This window comes from Lutjanus erythropterus, chromosome 12, assembly GCF_056507025.1.
Source record: "Lutjanus erythropterus isolate fLutEry1 chromosome 12, fLutEry1.hap2, whole genome shotgun sequence".
Lineage (NCBI taxonomy): Eukaryota > Metazoa > Chordata > Actinopteri > Lutjaniformes > Lutjanidae > Lutjanus > Lutjanus erythropterus.
In genome coordinates this window covers 35,505,190-35,524,401 of record NC_139328.1, presented here as the reverse complement: position 1 = coordinate 35,524,401, position 19,212 = coordinate 35,505,190, and the positions used below count along the sequence as shown (strand labels likewise).

General features: G+C 43.5%; 1 protein-coding gene across 2 annotated transcripts in view; it reads left to right on the top strand.

The window, feature by feature from the left end:
* The window catches only part of LOC146318400 (phospholipid phosphatase-related protein type 4-like), a 61,095-nt gene extending 45,029 nt beyond the window's left edge, over positions 1 to 16,066 (top strand). For both annotated transcript variants that reach the window (XM_084732675.1, XM_084732674.1), the window contains exons 9-11: positions 9,220 to 9,838; positions 12,328 to 12,481; positions 13,903 to 16,066. In XM_084732675.1, coding sequence (XP_084588801.1) covers positions 9,220 to 9,838; positions 12,328 to 12,481; positions 13,903 to 14,831 — 1,702 coding nt within the window. In that variant the 3' untranslated portion in view covers positions 14,832 to 16,066. The remainder of the gene's footprint in view (positions 1 to 9,219; positions 9,839 to 12,327; positions 12,482 to 13,902) is intronic.
* The last annotated feature ends 3,146 nt before the right edge of the window (positions 16,067 to 19,212 follow it).

Below are 19,212 nucleotides of genomic sequence, written 5' to 3'. Positions count from 1 at the left end.
AAATACTAACAGTTAATTACCATCTGTCCTTGCTAGTTATGAAGTGTTTCACCATGGAAGGACCTACACTGTACTGTTTATAAAAAGCAGCCAGAGGTGTGTTTAGGTATATTTTGGTGTTTGTAGAGTTCTACAGCCAGGATAAACCAAGAATCTGTTAGGCTGTTCATTTGCGGAGCATCAGATCAAGTAACAGATGCATAGTGTACAGTTATTTTGGGATAAGGTTGACTTTAAAAAGTTTTCAATAGAAATCTTAATTCTTGTTTTTTGTTGTTGTAGTTGTCAGATTTAACTAAAAGTAAAATTTCAAATAGCTTATTCTTACAGCCGTGCACATTGCAGCCACTGTTGGCCTCCAACTGCAAGTTTTGGCACATTCACTGGCTCCCCTGATCACTCTTTGACATTCACTGGATGTGGCTTCAGTTATGGCTATATAGAATCAGGTTAGAGGATTGAGAGGATTTTGTTCAAGTGGTTTGGTTACAAATGTTGTAGTAACAGTATGTTGTTCTGTGTATGCACTGGGCAGATGAATAGTTAGTGGAGACTCACATTATGAACAACTTCTTTTTATTTTAATGTTGTGAAATGGTGACTACGTTTGGAAGCCCTGACTCCCTGATGGAATAGAGAAATTAATTTTTCAAAATTGGGACGAATCACGTCCTGCCAAAAATATATATATTAATGCCAACTCTCAGACCCAGACAAGAACTGACAACTCCAAACAATTAAAAATGTGTTAACAGCCTGCACAATACAAAATCAGATGTGTCTCAACCATAACATGTCAACTCCTAAATCAAAGCTAAATAAGAATTATGGTTTAAATGTGTATTTTGATTAGCATTAAGATTACTCTGAACAACTTTGAAAAAATAAAATAGATGCTCACTACAACTATGCTGTGAAATTAAAAAATATAACAGTATGTCAGCTCCGTAAGACGTCATCTTTGTCAGATTTTCCATCTGATAGAGCTGACCTCTACATTTAATTAAAAAAAACAGCCAAGAGTTAGATCTTTTAAAATATATTTTCCCAGCTTAACAGGAGAGTAAAAAAAAAAAAAACTCAAAATACAGTTTTGTCCCCGGTCTCAAGAATGAGTGCATTAAGTCTTGTGCTTCAGGGTAAAAACTAATTGATGATGACTTGTCCTTTCAGCCAACCTCTTTCTCCAGCAGAAGTATCCCACACAGTGGCTGAGTCAATCTGTATTGGCCACAGCATACCTACAAATTATGTCTGAAAGGTTTAGCTCATGTTTGTCTCTTTACAGCTTGTCTCATCACAGCTGTCTGTCCTCTGTAGTCAAATCATGGAGGAAATATTACTGCATGTGCCTGTGTTGCCACAGGCACTTCCATCATTTCTACAGCTTTTTCAGTTCTTCTATCACCATGGGCAACCTGTCTGCTCCCGTCATCTTTGTGTGTGGTAGAAAAATTCATGGAACAGGAAAAGTGATTTGAGATGACATTCTTGAGGAAGAGATAGAAGAGAGGAAGAGATGCATAATGTGTCTGTGTAGGTGTAACTGAGAAGACAACTATTTTGAAATGAAACTTGGAAAGTACCACACTGAAACAGCACTGGTAGGAACACGCAGGACTCTATGGATCCTGGCAGGGTTTCTGGCATTCTCCTGGAGCGCACACAGGTGTCTGAGTAACTCAGCATAGACTTGACTTTGCATTTAATCCAAAGGGATATTAGTCACTAGGAACATCCCTTGACCTGACTGCGGCAAATTTTAAAAGAAAGGGATGATGTACATATATATCATGAAAAATGAGAGTTGTTGAGGTGGCTTCATCCTCAACACCTGGTCAGACATGGTCTTGATGACTGGCCTGACAAATTGTCCCTATGCTCCTGTTTGGCTTCTCGTTTAATTTTTTTTTATTTAATTAGATATATCTGAAATGGTCCAGATCGACACAGTAAACAAATGTGTTATCACCTCAAGTTAATTTAATTTGAAATCTCTATATTAGCTCATGGTGATTCTGTACCTTAGACCAGAATAGAATCTAAGGGAAGTGGCTTTCATGCTGGGTCATTTTCTCCATCGCAAATTTTGAAGTGCTGTGGTGCACAGTTCACTGCTTTTGAAAGGCAAGGGCAAGAGAGGATTTGATTTGTTATGACTGGCTTTCCGCAACACTCCAGATTCCACTTTGTTTCCAACTGGGTTATAGTTGCCAGTGGCATCAAAAGTCAAAGTCAAAATTCAGCCACTCACAGCTTGAGCCCACTAAACAGCACTGATTCATTATACTAGAGCAAATAATAAGTGCACCAGCTCTGCACACACAGTAATATGGAAAAGCAACTGGACTTGGCTATGGTGTGTTTGCTGTAGTTCATAGAAAACCTTCATGAATTTTTGGACAATAAATTTAGTGAAAAGAAAATTTGAGTAATGAGTAGTCCACAGGGATTACCATAACATGACTTGAATATTTTAACTTATAAGGAAATAAAAGTCACAGAATATCATCCATGATTTATCACCCATTCTTGAGAATTGGGACAAATCAGGTCATACCAAAAAACAGCTTCAGAAATGATCAGTCCCAACACTCTGATTCCAATTCTGTGGTGAAGTTATTTTCTAAGGTATATGTGAAATATGTGTAATTTATGAATGTTTTGGTTTGCTTTTTTTATTTTAATTAAAAAATGTGTTAAAATACTTCAAAATCTTAAACTAACAATGCCTACTGATAATATACGTAGGTATAAAATGTGCTATTATAATCATCTTTATTTTAAAATATCCATTTGTTAAGAAAATGTTGGCCCTTTAAAGTTGTGTCCCAGATTTCCATCAACTCTGTCAGATTTTTACAAAAAGATGACTTTAATCAGGCATAAAAAGGGTCAGCTATACCCTAAGGACCCCTGTCTCACTTCCTGGTTTATAAAAGGTGGGAAAACTGCTGAAGCACTGGTAAACTTTATATTTTTCAACAATTATCAAATAATATTGCCAGTAGATGTGTCTCAATCATGACATGTCAACTTCTAAATCAAAGCTAAATAAGAATTATGGTTTAAAAATGTGTATTTTGATGAACATTAAGAGAACTCTGAGACACTTTAAAAAATCAAATGGCTGCTCACTATGACTATGCTGTGAAAAAAAATCTAACATTCTGTTAACTTTGTAAGACATGGGCTCCATCAGATTCTCCATGTGATGGAGTTGACATCAACATTTAATGAAAAGAATGTTAGGTTCAGAGTTTGGCCAGGACCCCAGACGCAGAGAGCGAGATAAAGCAGTTCTCAAAGAGTTTATTGTTTCACAAAAAAGCAAAAAACAACGGAAGGCGAGGGCAGGTGCTGGACGCGGTCGGCTGGCTGGCGCAGCGGGGTCGGCAGGAGGGGAACCGTGCTGGCGTAGGATCAGGAGCATGAGAGCTGCACCCACGGTCGGAAGAGGAACTGAAGGCTGCACAAAAACACTGTTGATTAGAGTCACGAAGGAAAAAACACCAAAAATCCACTAGAAAGCTTGCTGCGCTACATTACCGACAACGACTGAATAGTCCGGCACAGGAGTGGAGACTAGGCCAAGCTCATATACCCGGGGAAGTGCACTGATGAGAGCCAGGTGCGTCTCATTATGCTGAGCCAGCCAATGACCGCCGCCGCTGCCACACACACTGCCCTGGAAGGAAAGGGGAGGGGGGAAAAAGGGAAACAAGGAAAACCGAAACACCAAGAACACCAAAACAAATCCAAAAAACTCAACAACCATGACATTACCCCCCCCTCAACGGACGCCACCCGGCGGCCTGCCAGGCTTGCCAGGAAAGTCCCTGTAAAAGTCATTAATAAGGTCCGGATCCAGAATAAAAGAACGGGACACCCATGACCGTTCTTCCGGACCATACCCCTCCCAGTCCACCAAAAACTGGTATCCCCGGCCCCGTCTGCGGACGTCCAGCAACCGCCGGACAGTGTAGGCAGGGTGGTCATCAATGAGCCGGGGGGGTGGAGGGGGTTCGGCCGGAGGGCACAGAGCACTGGTGGACACAGGCTTCAACAGGGAAACGTGAAAGGCCGGGTGAACATTAAGGGCTGTGGGCAATTTGAGTCTCATCACACTGGGATTGATTACCTTCTCAATTTCAAAAGGACCGATGTACCTGGGGGCTAGCTTCCTGCTCTCCGTCTGCAGAGGGAGGTCGCGTGAGGAAAGCCACACCTTTTGACCCGGCTGATAGTGGGGGGCAGGAGCGCGACGTCTGTCCGCCAATCGTTGATTGCGAGCCGCAGTCCGCGTGAGAGCCGCCCTTGCCTCCCGCCAGACCCGCCGTGCCCGCCGGAGGTGCTCCTGAACGGACGGAACTGCCACTTCGGTCTCCTGGATGGGGAAGAGGGGAGGTTGGAAACCCACAGAGGCCATAAAGGGGGACATACCTGTGGCTGAGCTGACCAGAGAGTTGTGGGCGTATTCCACCCAGGGAAGATGGGTGGACCAGGAGGCGGGATGTCTAGCGGTGACGCACCGGAGAGCTGACTCGAGGTCCTGGTTGGCCCGCTCCGTCTGGCCGTTGGTTTGGGGGTGGTATCCAGACGAGAGGCTGGCTGAAGCTCCCAGAGCCTGGCAGAAGGCCCTCCAGACCTGGGAGGAGAACTGGGGACCCCGGTCCGAAACTATGTCCTGAGGTATACCATGAAGTCTGAACACATGTTGGACGAGGAGGTTGGCCGTCTCTAGGGCTGAGGGGAGTTTGGGCAGAGGAACAAAATGCACAGCTTTGGAAAAACGATCAATAATGGTAAGAATTACTGTGTTACCCTCTGACGGTGGGAGTCCAGTGACGAAGTCCACTGCAACATGAGACCAAGGGCGATGGGGGATGGGTAGTGGACGTAGGAGGCCAGCAGGAGTCTGGTGGGAGGATTTGTTGCGGGCACAGACGGAGCAGGCGGAAACATACTCCTTGGTGTCAGACGTTATGGAGGGCCACCAGAAACTGCGTCGGAGCAAGGAGAGGGTGCGATGAAACCCAGGATGACAGGCGACTTTGGAAGCATGTCCCCACTGGAGCACAGGAGTTCTGGCGGCGGGTGGAACAAACATCCGGTTGGGAGGGCAGCTCTCGGGAATGGGTTGATCTTGTTGAGCCTCCTGCACGACTTGCTCAATCTCCCACCTGGCCGCCCCCACCACGCAGGAGGAAGGGAGGATGGTCTCCACAGGTGTGTCTTCCACCGGTGGAGTAAACAGTCTGGATAAGGCGTCGGGCTTAACATTCCTGGAACCAGGGCGGTAGGTGAGGGAGAACCGGAACCGACCCAAGAACAGGGCCCACCGAGCCTGCCGGGAGTTTAGTCGACATGCAGACCGTAGATAGGAGAGGTTCTTGTGGTCAGTCCATACCGTAAAAGGGTGCGTGGAACCTTCCAACCAATGCCTCCACTCCTGGAGAGCCAAGACCACAGCGAGGAGCTCCCTGTTGCCCACGTCGTAATTTTTCTCTGCTGGGGTGAGCCGACGAGAGAAGAAGGCACAGGGGTGCATTTTGTGGTCAACTGGGGAGCGTTGAGAGAGGACAGCCCCTACCCCAGAGTCAGAGGCGTCGACTTCGACCACGAACGGTAATGCAGGATCTGGATGGGAAAGCACAGGTGCAGAGGTAAACAGGCACTTTAATCGGTCGAAGGCAGCATCGGCTGCCTGCGACCACACAAAGGGGAGCTTGGAGGAGGTCAATTGAGTGAGTGGGGCCGCTACTTGGCTGTAATTGCGAATGAACCTCCTGTAAAAATTTGCAAACCCCAAAAACCTCTGGAGGTGTTTTCTGGTGGCGGGGACAGGCCACTCGGCCACCGCTTGAACTTTGGCCGGATCCGCCTTCAGCTGTCCCCTTTCCACCACGAACCCCAAAAAACTGACAGATGTGACATGGAATTCGCATTTCTCTGCTTTCACAAAGAGTCTATTCTCTAATAGTCTTCTTAAAACCAGCTTTACATGCTGGACATGTTCATCAAGGTCTCTGGAAAAAATCAAGATGTCGTCTAAATAAACAAACACGAACCTATTAAGCATGTCCCTTAAAACGTCATTGATCAAAGCCTGGAAAACAGCTGGTGCATTGGTCAGACCAAAGGGCATAACCAGGTACTCGAAATGTCCCAGGGGGGTGTTGAACGCCGTTTTCCACTCATCTCCTTCCTTAATCCTGATGAGGTGGTAGGCGTTACGGAGATCTAGCTTGGAGAAAATGGTTGCTTGGTGCAAGGGGCCAAAAGCGGAATCAATCAGAGGGAGTGGGTACTTATTTTTCACTGTAATGTCATTTATCCCCCTGAAGTCTATACAAGGGCGCAGGGTTTTGTCTTTCTTTTCAACAAAGAAAAAACCCGCTCCCACTGGGGAAGAGGAAGGGCGGATTAGCCCCGCAGCTAACGAGTCTGTGATGTACTGCTCCATGGACTCTCTTTCAGGCTTGGACAAATTGTACAGTTTTTGAGATGGAAATGGGGCTCCAGGGAGCAGTTCAATGGCACAGTCATAGGGACGGTGTGGGGGAAGAGAAAGCGCTTTGTCCTTGCTAAAAACCTCCTGAAGATCATGGTACATGGGGGGAATGGAGGACAAGTCAATAGGTTCGGTAGGCACAGGTGGCGAGGAGGCACTGGAGGGAATGGCAGAGTGAAGACAATGGGAATGACAGAACGTACTCCAATTGGTAATGGCCGAGGCGGACCAGTCAATATGGGGGTTGTGCAACTTTAACCAGGGGAGCCCCAGAACCAGAGGTGAAGTGGGAGAGGGAATGATTAACAGCGAAATTACTTCCTGATGATTACCAGAGAGCAGCAGGGTCACAGGGGCAGTACGGTGGGTGACACTAGCCAGTAATTGTCCACTCAGGGTGAGAACGTTCCTAGGCTCAGGGAGAGGCTCAATAGGAAGGTTCGCTTGACTACACAGTTCAGAGTCAATAAAATTGTCATCAGCTCCACTATCGACCAGTGCCTGCAGTGGTATCGTGTTATGTGGGAGTCTGAGCATACCTTGTAGTTGAACTCGGGTGGAGGGAGAGGAGGAAGAGATAGTACGGCTCACCAGCGCCCCCTCCGTGGCTGATGAGCCTCCCCTTTTGGCAGTTGAGGACAGGTGGCGAGGAAGTGGCCAGGCTGACCACAGTAGATGCATAGCCGGTGCAGTAATCGGCGCTCCCGTTCTGCGGGAGACAGTCTGGCTCGACCCAACTGCATGGACTCCTCTTCGTTAGGGACGGAGGAAAAACCCGCACGAGGAGCGGGAGCAGGCACGGGGGTGAGGTCCCGGGGAATCCCGCGTTGCGGAGTGGACACCGGAGGGTAGTTGGAAACCACAGGAGGAGGGGCGCCCTGTCTCCCTATTCTCTCCCTGCATCTCTCACGTAGCCGGTTATCGAGTCTAATGGCTAATGAGATTAATTCGTCAAGAGACTGGGTCTCGTCTCGTGCTGCCAATTCGTCCTTAATATTATCAGCTAATCCCAAGAGAAAAACACTTTGCAATGCGCGCTCATCCCAGCCGCTTTCGGCTGCCAAAATGCGGAAGTCGATAGCGTACTGGGAGACTGGCGCTGTACCCTGGCGGAGGGAAAGGAGCCGGCTGCTGGCTTCTTTCCCTTGGACCGGGTGATCAAAAACCTTGCGCATCTCATTAACAAAAGAGGAATAAGACTGAGTTACCGCCGAATTAGTGGAGATAGCCAAAGCCCAGGAGGCAGCCCGATCTGTTAACAAACTCATAATGAAGGCAATTTTCGATCTATCTGTGGCGTAAGTCTGGGATTGCTGTTCAAACACTAAAGTACACTGAAGCAAGAACTGACTACATGCCCCTAAATCTCCCGAATACCTGACCGGGGTGGGGATGTATGGTTCCCGGGAGAGGACGGGTGGAGGAGCCGGAGTCGCCAAGGAGGGAGCCGAGGAAGGAGGAAGATTCCCAGGAGGAGCCAAACTGGGGATCTGACTGACGGCCTGATCCATGCGGCTGCCGAGCTGGGATACGCTGGTCACCAGGGTCTGGAGAACGCCTTGGATCTCGTGGATGGCTTCCCCCATCTGGCCAACACGTGCTCCTTGAGAGGATAGCGCCTGCCGTAATTTATCTGTCTCCGCGGGGTCCATGATTTGGCCGGACTATTCTGTTAGGTTCAGAGTTTGGCCAGGACCCCAGACGCAGAGAGCGAGATAAAGCAGTTCTCAAAGAGTTTATTGTTTCACAAAAAAGCAAAAAACAACGGAAGGCGAGGGCAGGTGCTGGACGCGGTCGGCTGGCTGGCGCAGCGGGGTCGGCAGGAGGGGAACCGTGCTGGCGTAGGATCAGGAGCATGAGAGCTGCACCCACGGTCGGAAGAGGAACTGAAGGCTGCACAAAAACACTGTTGATTAGAGTCACGAAGGAAAAAACACCAAAAATCCACTAGAAAGCTTGCTGCGCTACATTACCGACAACGACTGAATAGTCCGGCACAGGAGTGGAGACTAGGCCAAGCTCATATACCCGGGGAAGTGCACTGATGAGAGCCAGGTGCGTCTCATTATGCTGAGCCAGCCAATGACCGCCGCCGCTGCCACACACACTGCCCTGGAAGGAAAGGGGAGGGGGGAAAAAGGGAAACAAGGAAAACCGAAACACCAAGAACACCAAAACAAATCCAAAAAACTCAACAACCATGACAAAGAAGTTATCACTAAGAGTGTGGCCTGTTACAACGTTTAATAGCCAAGAGTTTAATCTATATTTTCCCAGCATAATTGAAGAATAAAAATCTAAACCCCCTAAAAAAAAAGTTTTGTCCCACTTCTCAAGAATCTGTGTTATTCCAGAGTAATTCCAGAGCATGAAATAGTAATTTGTGTGCACAGTTTATTAATTTGGGAATGCAATTTGTTTGAGAGCACAAATTAGTCTTTTGTGCTCTCAGTTTATTAAGTCGAGAAAAGAGTTTATTTAGTTGAGGGCACGACTTAGTAATTGTGTGCACAGATTAATGATTTATTTATTCTCCTTCATGACTCCTCCTGGACTCTGCACTAATCTTCTGTTGTGATTATTCATTTTCATCACACTGTTGTGGTTGACATACCTGGTAAGATTGATATAGATAAGAAGCTATATTGTCTGTAGTGAACAATCAGTCTTCTTTCTTGTTACTCATGTAGTTTCTTTGCATCCAGGTCCCACGGAGGCTCCTCATTTGAGGAGGGCCGCATTCCTCGGCGTCACGCCTCCATCCACGCCTCAATGGACTCGACCCGATCCAAACAGCTGCTCAGCCAATGGAAGAATAAGAATGACAACAGGAAGTTGTCCCTGCAGGTGATGGATGGAATAAGACCAGCCTCCTCCTCGTCCCCTCAGAGGAACATGGAGCTGCGCTGCTCCTCTGAACCTTCTGCCATGGGCCTGGAGGGGGAGCTCCGCATAGCAACACATCTGCCTACAGTCGTGAGTACTCAGGAAGCAGAGCTGCGCGCTGGGGCCCACATACCAGCTCAGTACATGAAACTAGCAGCGAGTTCTGTTCCTATGGCCAATCATAATCACCTGGCCCTTAATGGCAGCACAGGATTGACTGGTGGGGCCAGAGTGTCTATCCAGTCCCGGCCTGGATCCTCCCAGCTGGTTCACATTCCTGAGGAGGAAAACCTCACCAGCAGGGATCAAGAGAGTGAATCAGAGGACAGCATTATGGACGGGGGTGGATCAGTGAGGGAAAAGTGGCTGAGAGTGGCTGAGAAGACCACCATCCCCTGCAGGCCTCTCAGTGCTGGAGGACAGCCTCGTCTCATGCAGGTTAATCAGTCTTTTTCTTTACCTGCCTTGGTATTTGTATGGTTATTGGCTAGTGCTCCTTGTTGCATGTTATACTGTACCTCTTTGTCTCCCTTTGTTTCATATCTGTCGTTATACTGCAGACTCTCACCTGAAGGCTTAAACCTGCATAATGATGATAAACGTTTTTCATAAAACATTACAAACACATTTAGAGAGTCCAAGGATAGAGAGAAGGATAAAAGCTGCAATCAAGCAATATGAAGGTTAAAAAAACACTGAATAAAATGGTACTGTGATAAATGGAAGGATGGCTGCTCAGTGCTGGTGATGAGTCTTGCTTTATGCAGATCAATAAGTCTTTTTCTTTACCAGCTTTAACTTTTTAAAATCTGTCTTGTAAAACTAAAGCAGACAATTGCTTGTGAGGTTATGTTCCCTGATTTAGAAGAGGCTTTGTTTGGTATACAGTAAGTACATTCAAACTCTATTGGTACGAGAGCTAGATGTCATCAAAATTGGAAGCCTATTCCTCTTAAACAAATAACCAAATACACGTTTAGAGAGCTGGAGTTCAAAGACTTTTTAAGAAAGTGCCATCAGGTGTCAAGCTTAAGTTTGAGAAGGTGGGTTTCAAGGCTGTGGGTGGCACAATATTATCATTGGTGCTGGATAGGTCTCAGCAAGGGCATCCTTTCCCCTGAGGGAACATGCAGGGTTTTCCAGGTCGAGCTTGAGTTGATGCCTTGACGTCCACTGTGACATATATGCCAGGCAGGAGTGATGCGTGCCTCCCACTGATTGTCAGAAGAGGGTAATGGGAGGATCAGTCGGACGTCATCAGCATAGTGGCAGAAGTCACATGAGTGTATGACACCACCAAGCGCCCTTTTTTAGAGGGAGAAGAGGAGAGGGCCTAGTATGGAGCCTTGAGGAACCCCTGTTCCTGCATGGTTAAGACACCGATACCTTTCCATGTCACCCTCTTAAGAGTAACCTGTCAGGTAGGATACAAGCATAAAGTGCAGACTGAGAGAGGATCAGCCAGCAGGTTCAAAGTGTGAGAACAGAGGAGAGGGAATTTGCTGATTATTTGCTAATTAGAAGAGTCGATGGTAAAGAGAATTTTATAAAAGTCAGTTCTGATGGTTGATCTTTAAAGTATTCATATAAATGTAAAGGTTCCACCTTCTTAACTGTGGTTTCTCTCTGCTTTGCTCTGCTTAATATGATTGTAAATTGAATTCCATCTACGCATTTATTGTTGTGATTGTCAGGGAAAATAAGCCTTTTAAAGGCATGACTTTGGGCTCTATAGCTGATGGCCATTGGTCATTATTCTACAGAGCAAACAATGAATTAATTCATACAATCAGGAACACACTCTCTGATTGGACAGCTAACAACATGCTCACAACAACAACTGTTTCCAACATGGAAAAACTGATAAATAACTACAGAAGACACCAGATGTTGGATTTGTCATTATGGCTTTATTTTACAAGCTGATGTTGTAAAGGTGCAATGCGAGTGTTAGCATCAGTGTAATGTTAGCCTTCTGCTGCTTACTTCAGGGCTGACACCATCACTTTTCCATCGGTTGAGAAATATTCTTGCTGTTGAGAAGCTGCAGTGTTTGCTAACTGACTTTGTAACCCAAACTGTACATTTACTGCCAGATTGACAGCTTGCTGATAAGTTTAAGCATCTGCTCTGCTGTGAACAGCGCCATCCAGCAGCCCGCTGCTCGCTCTGCTTCACTTGCACACTGCACACACATTATGCACTGCCCTATTCCTTAAAGAAGCTACACTGTGCTTATGACAGTATGCTTCAATAAAGTTCAATAAAACATAATTATTAAGGCAGTCACGGTAAAGTGCCATCCTGTGGGATTATGTTGCTTTGTCACTGCATTCAGAAAAAGTCCATACCATCACAGCCCTGATAAAAATTAAAAAAATATTTGAAGAGACTTAAGAAAAATCCTGATGAAATGTAAAACAGAAACATGTAAAAACTGAATGGGATTTTACAGATATTTACAAGGCTGAATAAATCAAAAGATTGAGTGTTGTTTATGCCCTAACTGTATTGTGATTAAAATATTCATTTACAGATGTGATGTATTTGCTGTTGACAAAGGAGGGCGTTTTTCCCAAAGTGTTCTTATTGCCAAAGGCAGTAGAGGAAGACCACAGAGTTTTTAGTGCAAGTATTTCATGATGTCATCTAGGTCCTTCAACTCTCAGAATTAATGTGCTTCAAAAGCTTATTCAACACCTTCTTATGTGACAAGATAATGACTTCATTATATTCACTGTAAAATTGTATATCAGTGCAGGCTGTATGTTTTGTGGACGGTTACCATCATAGGCTTTTTGTTAAAAAGCTTCTAGTTGTCACAGTAGCACTCCACCTACATGAAAAGAAAGTTGGTTGATAATGAGCAAGTATGCCAGCACCAAATTTGGAATAGCTCACATTTCACTGTCACTGTCCTGTTCCAGGTGATTGCCTTATCCAAGCAGCAGGGTCTGCTTCACTCTCCTCAGTCGGAGGATGGTGGCAGCACTGTCAGCTGCACTGGATCCATTCGGTACCGAGCCCTGACGGACCAGGACCCATCGCCGCCAGCCTCCACCACCGGAGCAGTGGGAGGAGGTCTGTGCTGCTAATGAAATCAGACGGTTGATGGGTAACACTTAATTTGAAGAGGTGTGCAGGAGATTGTCATTGCACAGTCATAACCATGCCATAACACCTGTCATGAACACAAAGGAGTCTGATTTTCCTGACTGTTGTCATTAAGTGTCATTTGGTCAACTGTTTCATTTTTAATGCAAAGTTGCAAAGACACTGTTTAGCTTTATGTTTTAAAATTACATTATACTGTCATATGTGGTTGGTTTTGACATTGGCCTGGACTTGACATTAAGTGTGTCATGACTGTTTTCCTTTACCTCCAGTAAAGTAGTACATTTTGGACTTGTCATGAAGATGTCAATTAGTTTTATTACACTGTCAAATACTTCTGTAGCAGTGTCATGACTAGTTTCCTGTACTTCAACTAAAGTGGTAGCATTTGGACTTGTCCTAAAGATATCATCAAATATTTTGATGCCAATTTGATGACAGAGAACATTACCAAGGTGACATGGCTTACAGAGTCAGCTGATAGACAGTGGTTAGCTGGTTACTCATCGCTAAAGTAGGCTATCCGCTGTTATCTGTAAGTGGTGTTAGCTAGTTAACTCATTTAGCTACAGAGTTAAGATATCTGAAACAGTGTCAGCTTTGAATTGAAAATGACATAACTGACTGTATGACACCTCATGAAAACAGTCATAAAAGTTCATAAAGACTCCTTCATGTTCATGACAGGTGTCATATGACATGGTTATGGCAGTGTAAGAGTCTTCTGCACACCCTATCAAATAAAGTGTTACCTACAATTTTTAACTATGTGCCTCCACCACTGGGAGTATGTACTAATTATGATTTACTTAGGCTTCATAGAAAGACTTTAAGTTCTTTGCAGCATAAGACTGAATGATGGCAAGGAGTGGGATATAATGTGTCAGATTCTGGAATCTGCTGGCAGTCACTGGCAGTATGAGCACCATGCCTTTAGATTTATGGACTTCAGAATCAGAAATACTTTACTGATCACTGGAGGGGAAATTGTTTGCGTTACAGTTGCTCCAATTCAAGAATAGAAGTATATATAAGCATATAGAAAAATTAGGAATGGAAAAAGAAATTGTAAGTATGTAAAAATATGTTTATAAAAAGTGCAAGAGTGAAGGTTGGTTTAAATGCACAGTACAAATAAATAAATAAATAAATACAGTAATGATTGCATAAAGTGGATTTTTACCAGTGTATTGCTATTAAATTATTATTATTGCACATTGCTTAACATCCACATCAATGTAAAGGATGCATGAAAGTATGTTGGCAGGGACAGTTACATCATTTCAAATGGACTTATTTAGTAGTATTTTCCTATATAAAGGGAGCACAAATGAATCTTTAGAAGTCGAAGATCATTCTTAAGTCATTCATACATCTTGTTCTTTTAGGAGGTTTGGAAAGAAGTGGCAGTATAGTCCGTGTTGAAGCCCACCCAGAGTCCAGATCACACAAACCTGTGGTGAAACCTCCGAGCACCGACGGAAGTGGCTCCTGGCGCTGGAAACCACCGGAACAACGACCTTCACTCCGACAGTCTGCTTTCAACCTCAATGACCTGAACAGACACACGGACAGCTGTGATTCGCTGAGGGATGGAGGGTCAGTGGACGGGCGTAGGAGTGTGACAGGGACTGAAACTGAGAGCGAGGGGGGAGGCGATGGAGGGGGAGGAGGAATGGGAGGGGGAGGAGGCATTGTGTACACAAACCATCCACATGTTGTTCACCCTTTACATCCTTTGCATCCTAATAACCCCAACAACTTCCAGCACCCCAACTTCAACCCCAACAATCCCAATAACCCCAACTTTAATAACGCTCAGTTTAACTACAACCCCAACTCTACTAACTCCAACATGCCACTCACCCCGACTGTTACCTTTGCCCCTCCTTTCCATCCCCACCCTCAGGCCATCACCACCATCAGGGTCACCCCAGTGGAGGGAACGGCCGCCAGCAGCGATGGCGGCTCCGACTCCCAGTCGGTCGCATCGTCCAGCCGCGAGTCCACCCTGAGGAGGAAGAGTGGTTCCCACATTGTCCAAGTTCCCGAACGAGGGCCCACCCCCGACCTCCACAACAACCACCGCCTCTGCGACGACAGTAACCGCATCGACAACGAAAGCAGCAGCCGTTTCCACGAAAACCTTCGAAGTTTTCAGGAAAACCCTATCCACCCTAACCACCCCGGCCACCCTAACCATCCCAACAGGCAGGTGATGTTTGGCCGCCCCAGCCCCACTCCGCCCCCTACCTTACCTCGCCCTATCCTGACTCACACTCCGCCTCCTACTCTGGGGTTGGCCTATAAAGAATGACACGCTCAGTGTTAAGGTAATCCATCTACACCTGTGATACAAATGTGCGCTACTTTCAGTGGAGATGCTGCTTGGGCCTTCAGATTGGGATGAAAATGAAAGGAATTTGGTTAAATCTGTCCATCACCCAGTGTCAGTCAATATGGGATGGCCACAATCTTGTTAGTCCCACCCACAACCTGTCATCTGACCAATCAGGGCACAACATATGGCTAAATGTCCCGGCAGCATCCCAGCTGGTTTAGTAACCAACCAGATAAATGTTACTAGGAGACGTACTGTAGGCTTATGAAAACCTACCAGCAATAGGTTCATGATCCACTTTGGGTCACAAGCCATAGAAAGTACAAACACAATTAGCCCCGTCCCTGACCTCTAACTGGCCAATAAGAAAGGACTATAGTAAGGGCCCAACATATGAGGAATGAGTTTTATTCAACATTTTTCCTTGTGTTTTTCTTTTTGTTTTTTAATCTTGGACTGCTGGATGCACCAGTGAGTTTTTTGTAAATGTAATAAATTGAGTACACTTGCTTTATAGGCACAATGATGATGGGCTAAATAAACTGCTGACCCTCTGATTCACTCAGAAGGAGAGACTCCTGTCTCCTCCGTCTGTCCCACAGCTCCCTGCCACCGAGGACGGATTCAGCCTAATGACTCTGACTGCTCGGTCAGCTGTAAATGGGATAATGTTCTTATCACAATATTTATACGTACAGTATATTCTCAGCTTTCATCCTGTCGTCAGACACAGGTAACCATATCGATATATAAACTTTACAATGTAACCACATTAGATGGAAATTTGCATTCAAAGCCCATAACTGTGCTGTGTTTGTACATATGGATGTGGGTGGCTACAGTGGAAATTAAACCCACGGTCTTAATTGTGTCTGGGCCACAAGGAGTCCCTTTTGGGCAATAACAGTATCTTTTAGTTCATGGTGGTATTGTGTTTGTGTTGGATAAGAACAATATCATGGGGCATAAATTGTGTTTAAATATAGTAAAACAAGCGCTCTATTTTTTACATGCTGTGTTTTAATGATGTGCAATATATGAATTATCCTTACTGTCTAGTAGCTGTGCTGTACACTGACACATGCAGCATGTGAGTCATCTGAACAAACATACACCATACACAAGTCCAAAGACTGAAGGAAGTTTGAAGTATTTTGTTTTCTTTCTTTGGTTCATTTTATGAACACATCATGTCCCCCAGTAAGGGTGTAATTACAGTTTTAGGGCAACAGTTGAGAAAAAGAAATCTAATATATTGAGAATAAATCATGATGTTTGGAGAAATGGACTGCAGTGTAATGAAATTAACAGGAAAAGGTAAAATAATACAATAATAAATTGTGACTGAACACACTACACTATTACAATAATACAGTTGTAATTTTACAACAGTCATAAAATACCAATTTGCGAAAATTTTACAAGAATTTACAATATGATACAACAATTTTAAAAGACAGTATTAACATCACAAGAAAAAAGTTTTAATTTAAATATCATAGTTTACAAAACAGTGTAATTTTACAAGAATTTAGGGTATAAGACAATAGAATTTTACAAGACAGCATTAATATTACAAGAAAGAAAATATTATTTACATGAATAAAGTCGTTTAACAAGAATTTACATTATAGTGCAATACAATTTTACAAGACAGTATCAGCGTTATAAGAAGAAATGGTAATTTTAAGATAAATTTAGCAATTTACAAGAGTAAATTGTAATTTTTACAAGAACTTACAATACATAATACAGTTTTAAAAGACAGTATTAACATAATAAAAAAATGTAATTTTAAGAAAAAAAAACAATTTAACTTAGAGGACAATACAGTTTTACAAGAAAGCAATTACATTACAAGAAAAAACTTGTAATTTTAAAAAAATTTAAGAGTAAAGTGTAAATCTTCAAGAAAGCATTATAAAGTTAAAATTGTACAAGAAAAAAGTCATTATATCACAAGAAATAATTTTATGAAAAAAGTTATAGTATTATTTTAAAACATTGTAATTGTACAAGAAACCCCTAGTTGGGTTGACAGGATGCTCTCAGCTGTTTACTAAAATAGAATATTGATAAAAAGATTTATAAAGAATTTTACAACTTTATTCTCGAAACATTTTGATTCTTTTGCTACAAAATTACAACTTTATTTCTATAATATTGAGACTTCTTTTCTGGTAAAATTATAACTTTATTTGAATATTACAATTTTTTTCATGAAATTATGACTTAATGCTCAGACTGCTGACCCTTCCTATGTCCCGCCCCTTTTTGCTCAGGGTCCTATGTTGCTCAACAGTGAAGCTCCAGAAGTGAACACTGCAGTCATATTCTGAATAGTCAAAAAGTTGATGATGATGATGATGATGATGATGATGATGATGATGATGATGATGATATATCCTCCTGTAGAAGCCACAAGTCTGTATGATATCAACCTTGTTTTTAGAAAAACAATTTTTAATTGCAGTGTCATGGAAAAATACAGTGATGTCTCTGATTGGTGGAGCTCACTGTGACCATGGAAATGTTTACTGCACCCACAGACAGGTAGTTCCACTAGCAGGCTGGCTAGTTAGGTAGCTGACATTAGCTAACGTGAGTTATTACCAACGCTGTTACACTGAACACTGTTACTAACAATAGAAACACTATAATAATGACAAAAGTTACATTTAAGAAGAAATGGTATTATTTGCAATGGTTTTTTTTGGTATGCATAGTTCCTTTACTTGTCAAAAAAATTATGCACACACTCTTGTACTTTTGCCTTTTAGCTAATGTTAGCAAATGCTGGCTAAATTAGCTAGCTTGCAATTTGCTAATATTAGCTAATGTAAAATGTGAATATATGTTGTTTTTACAGCCTGCAGCAACGTCTTTTAACCATCTTATTCAGTTTTCTTTTCAACATACACGCTTGTAGCATATTTGAGGTACCGAGCTTGCTCAACTACTATTGGAGTACACAGCAAAAAGGGGCGGGACATAGGAATGATCAGTTAGACTCTTCAGACTTTCTTCTTGTACACTAACAACTTTATTCTTCTAATGACTTTTTTGTCTCCAATTTCTTCTGGAAATCGGCTCTTTCCCCCTGAGCAGTGGGAGCACAATATTCCACAGTAGCTTTTTTTTTGGGGGGGGGGGGGTTTGCAAGTGTGGTTGAATTCAAAAAGTAAAAAGTGTCTGAGATTTCCATTCCATCAATATAAGAGAAAAATAACCTTTTAAATGTACTGTACCAGACACAGCATACCATTTGGACTATTCAGCAGACATTGCTCATCATTGTCTTTACATCCTTTGTTGAACCTAGTGCCCAAGTGCCACCAGAAGAGAGGTCATGTGGCTGTGGGCTAGTCACATAGATATACTGTGTTAGTGCAGGACTGTAATGGCTCTCTGCAGTCACTGGATGGAACTACAAAGATCTTCACATGTGGATCATGTAGAATTTGAGAAAGCACAACTACTGCAGTTCAGTGACAGTGGATATTTATAGCTTTGTACATATCTATATCATTTCTGTACGCTCCCACTTCTGGTCAGATATCTGTTTGCTTATTGCATCTGCAGGTGCAGGGCCATGATGAAGATTTAGGTGATGATGTTGCTGGAGGTGATGATGATGCTACTGCTGCTGCTAATTTGTTGATGTGTTTTTAATGGAATGCACAATAGCTGAGTGGAGAGGACTTATATTTTAATCATTCAACATTTGATAGAATTTAGTTAAACATGCTGATATATCATAGTATATGGATGAATGTGACAGATGCTTTTGAATTGCCTCTCAGCTCTTTTACATGTGTTAGTGTGTTTAGACACATTTTCTTTTCTATCTATCAGTAAAGAATGGACACAGTTAAATAGGATGTAGAGTTTGCAAGCAAGTACCCTGATAGGTCAACTAGGAACACAGCTGGTGTTTGATGGAAAGGATTCAAGAAGTTTTCTGTGCCGAATCCTGTGGTAACCACTGATCTAGTTTGGTTTGCTCTATGCTTTTTGTTTTTTGTTGCTTCCATTATTTGTTTAGCTGGAAGCTTGGAGTGAACAGGCAGTAGCAGGTGTGAACATTTGGAGTGTTATAAAAGTTGTGGAGGGTATGAAACACAGCATCGTATTACCTGTAAACACTGTAATGATTACTTTATTTACTCACTTCATAAAGCAGCATTGTAAGGATTTCATGAAGCAGATGTTGCTTAGTTTTGCCAACTTGAATGAAAATAGAAACAGAGATATAGGGCCCTTTCACACCTACATGGTTTGGTCCAGACTTTTGAACTTTTTATCCTGATCCCAAACAGCCAAACCTCGGTCCAACTGAAAGTAAGTCTTTTCCCCT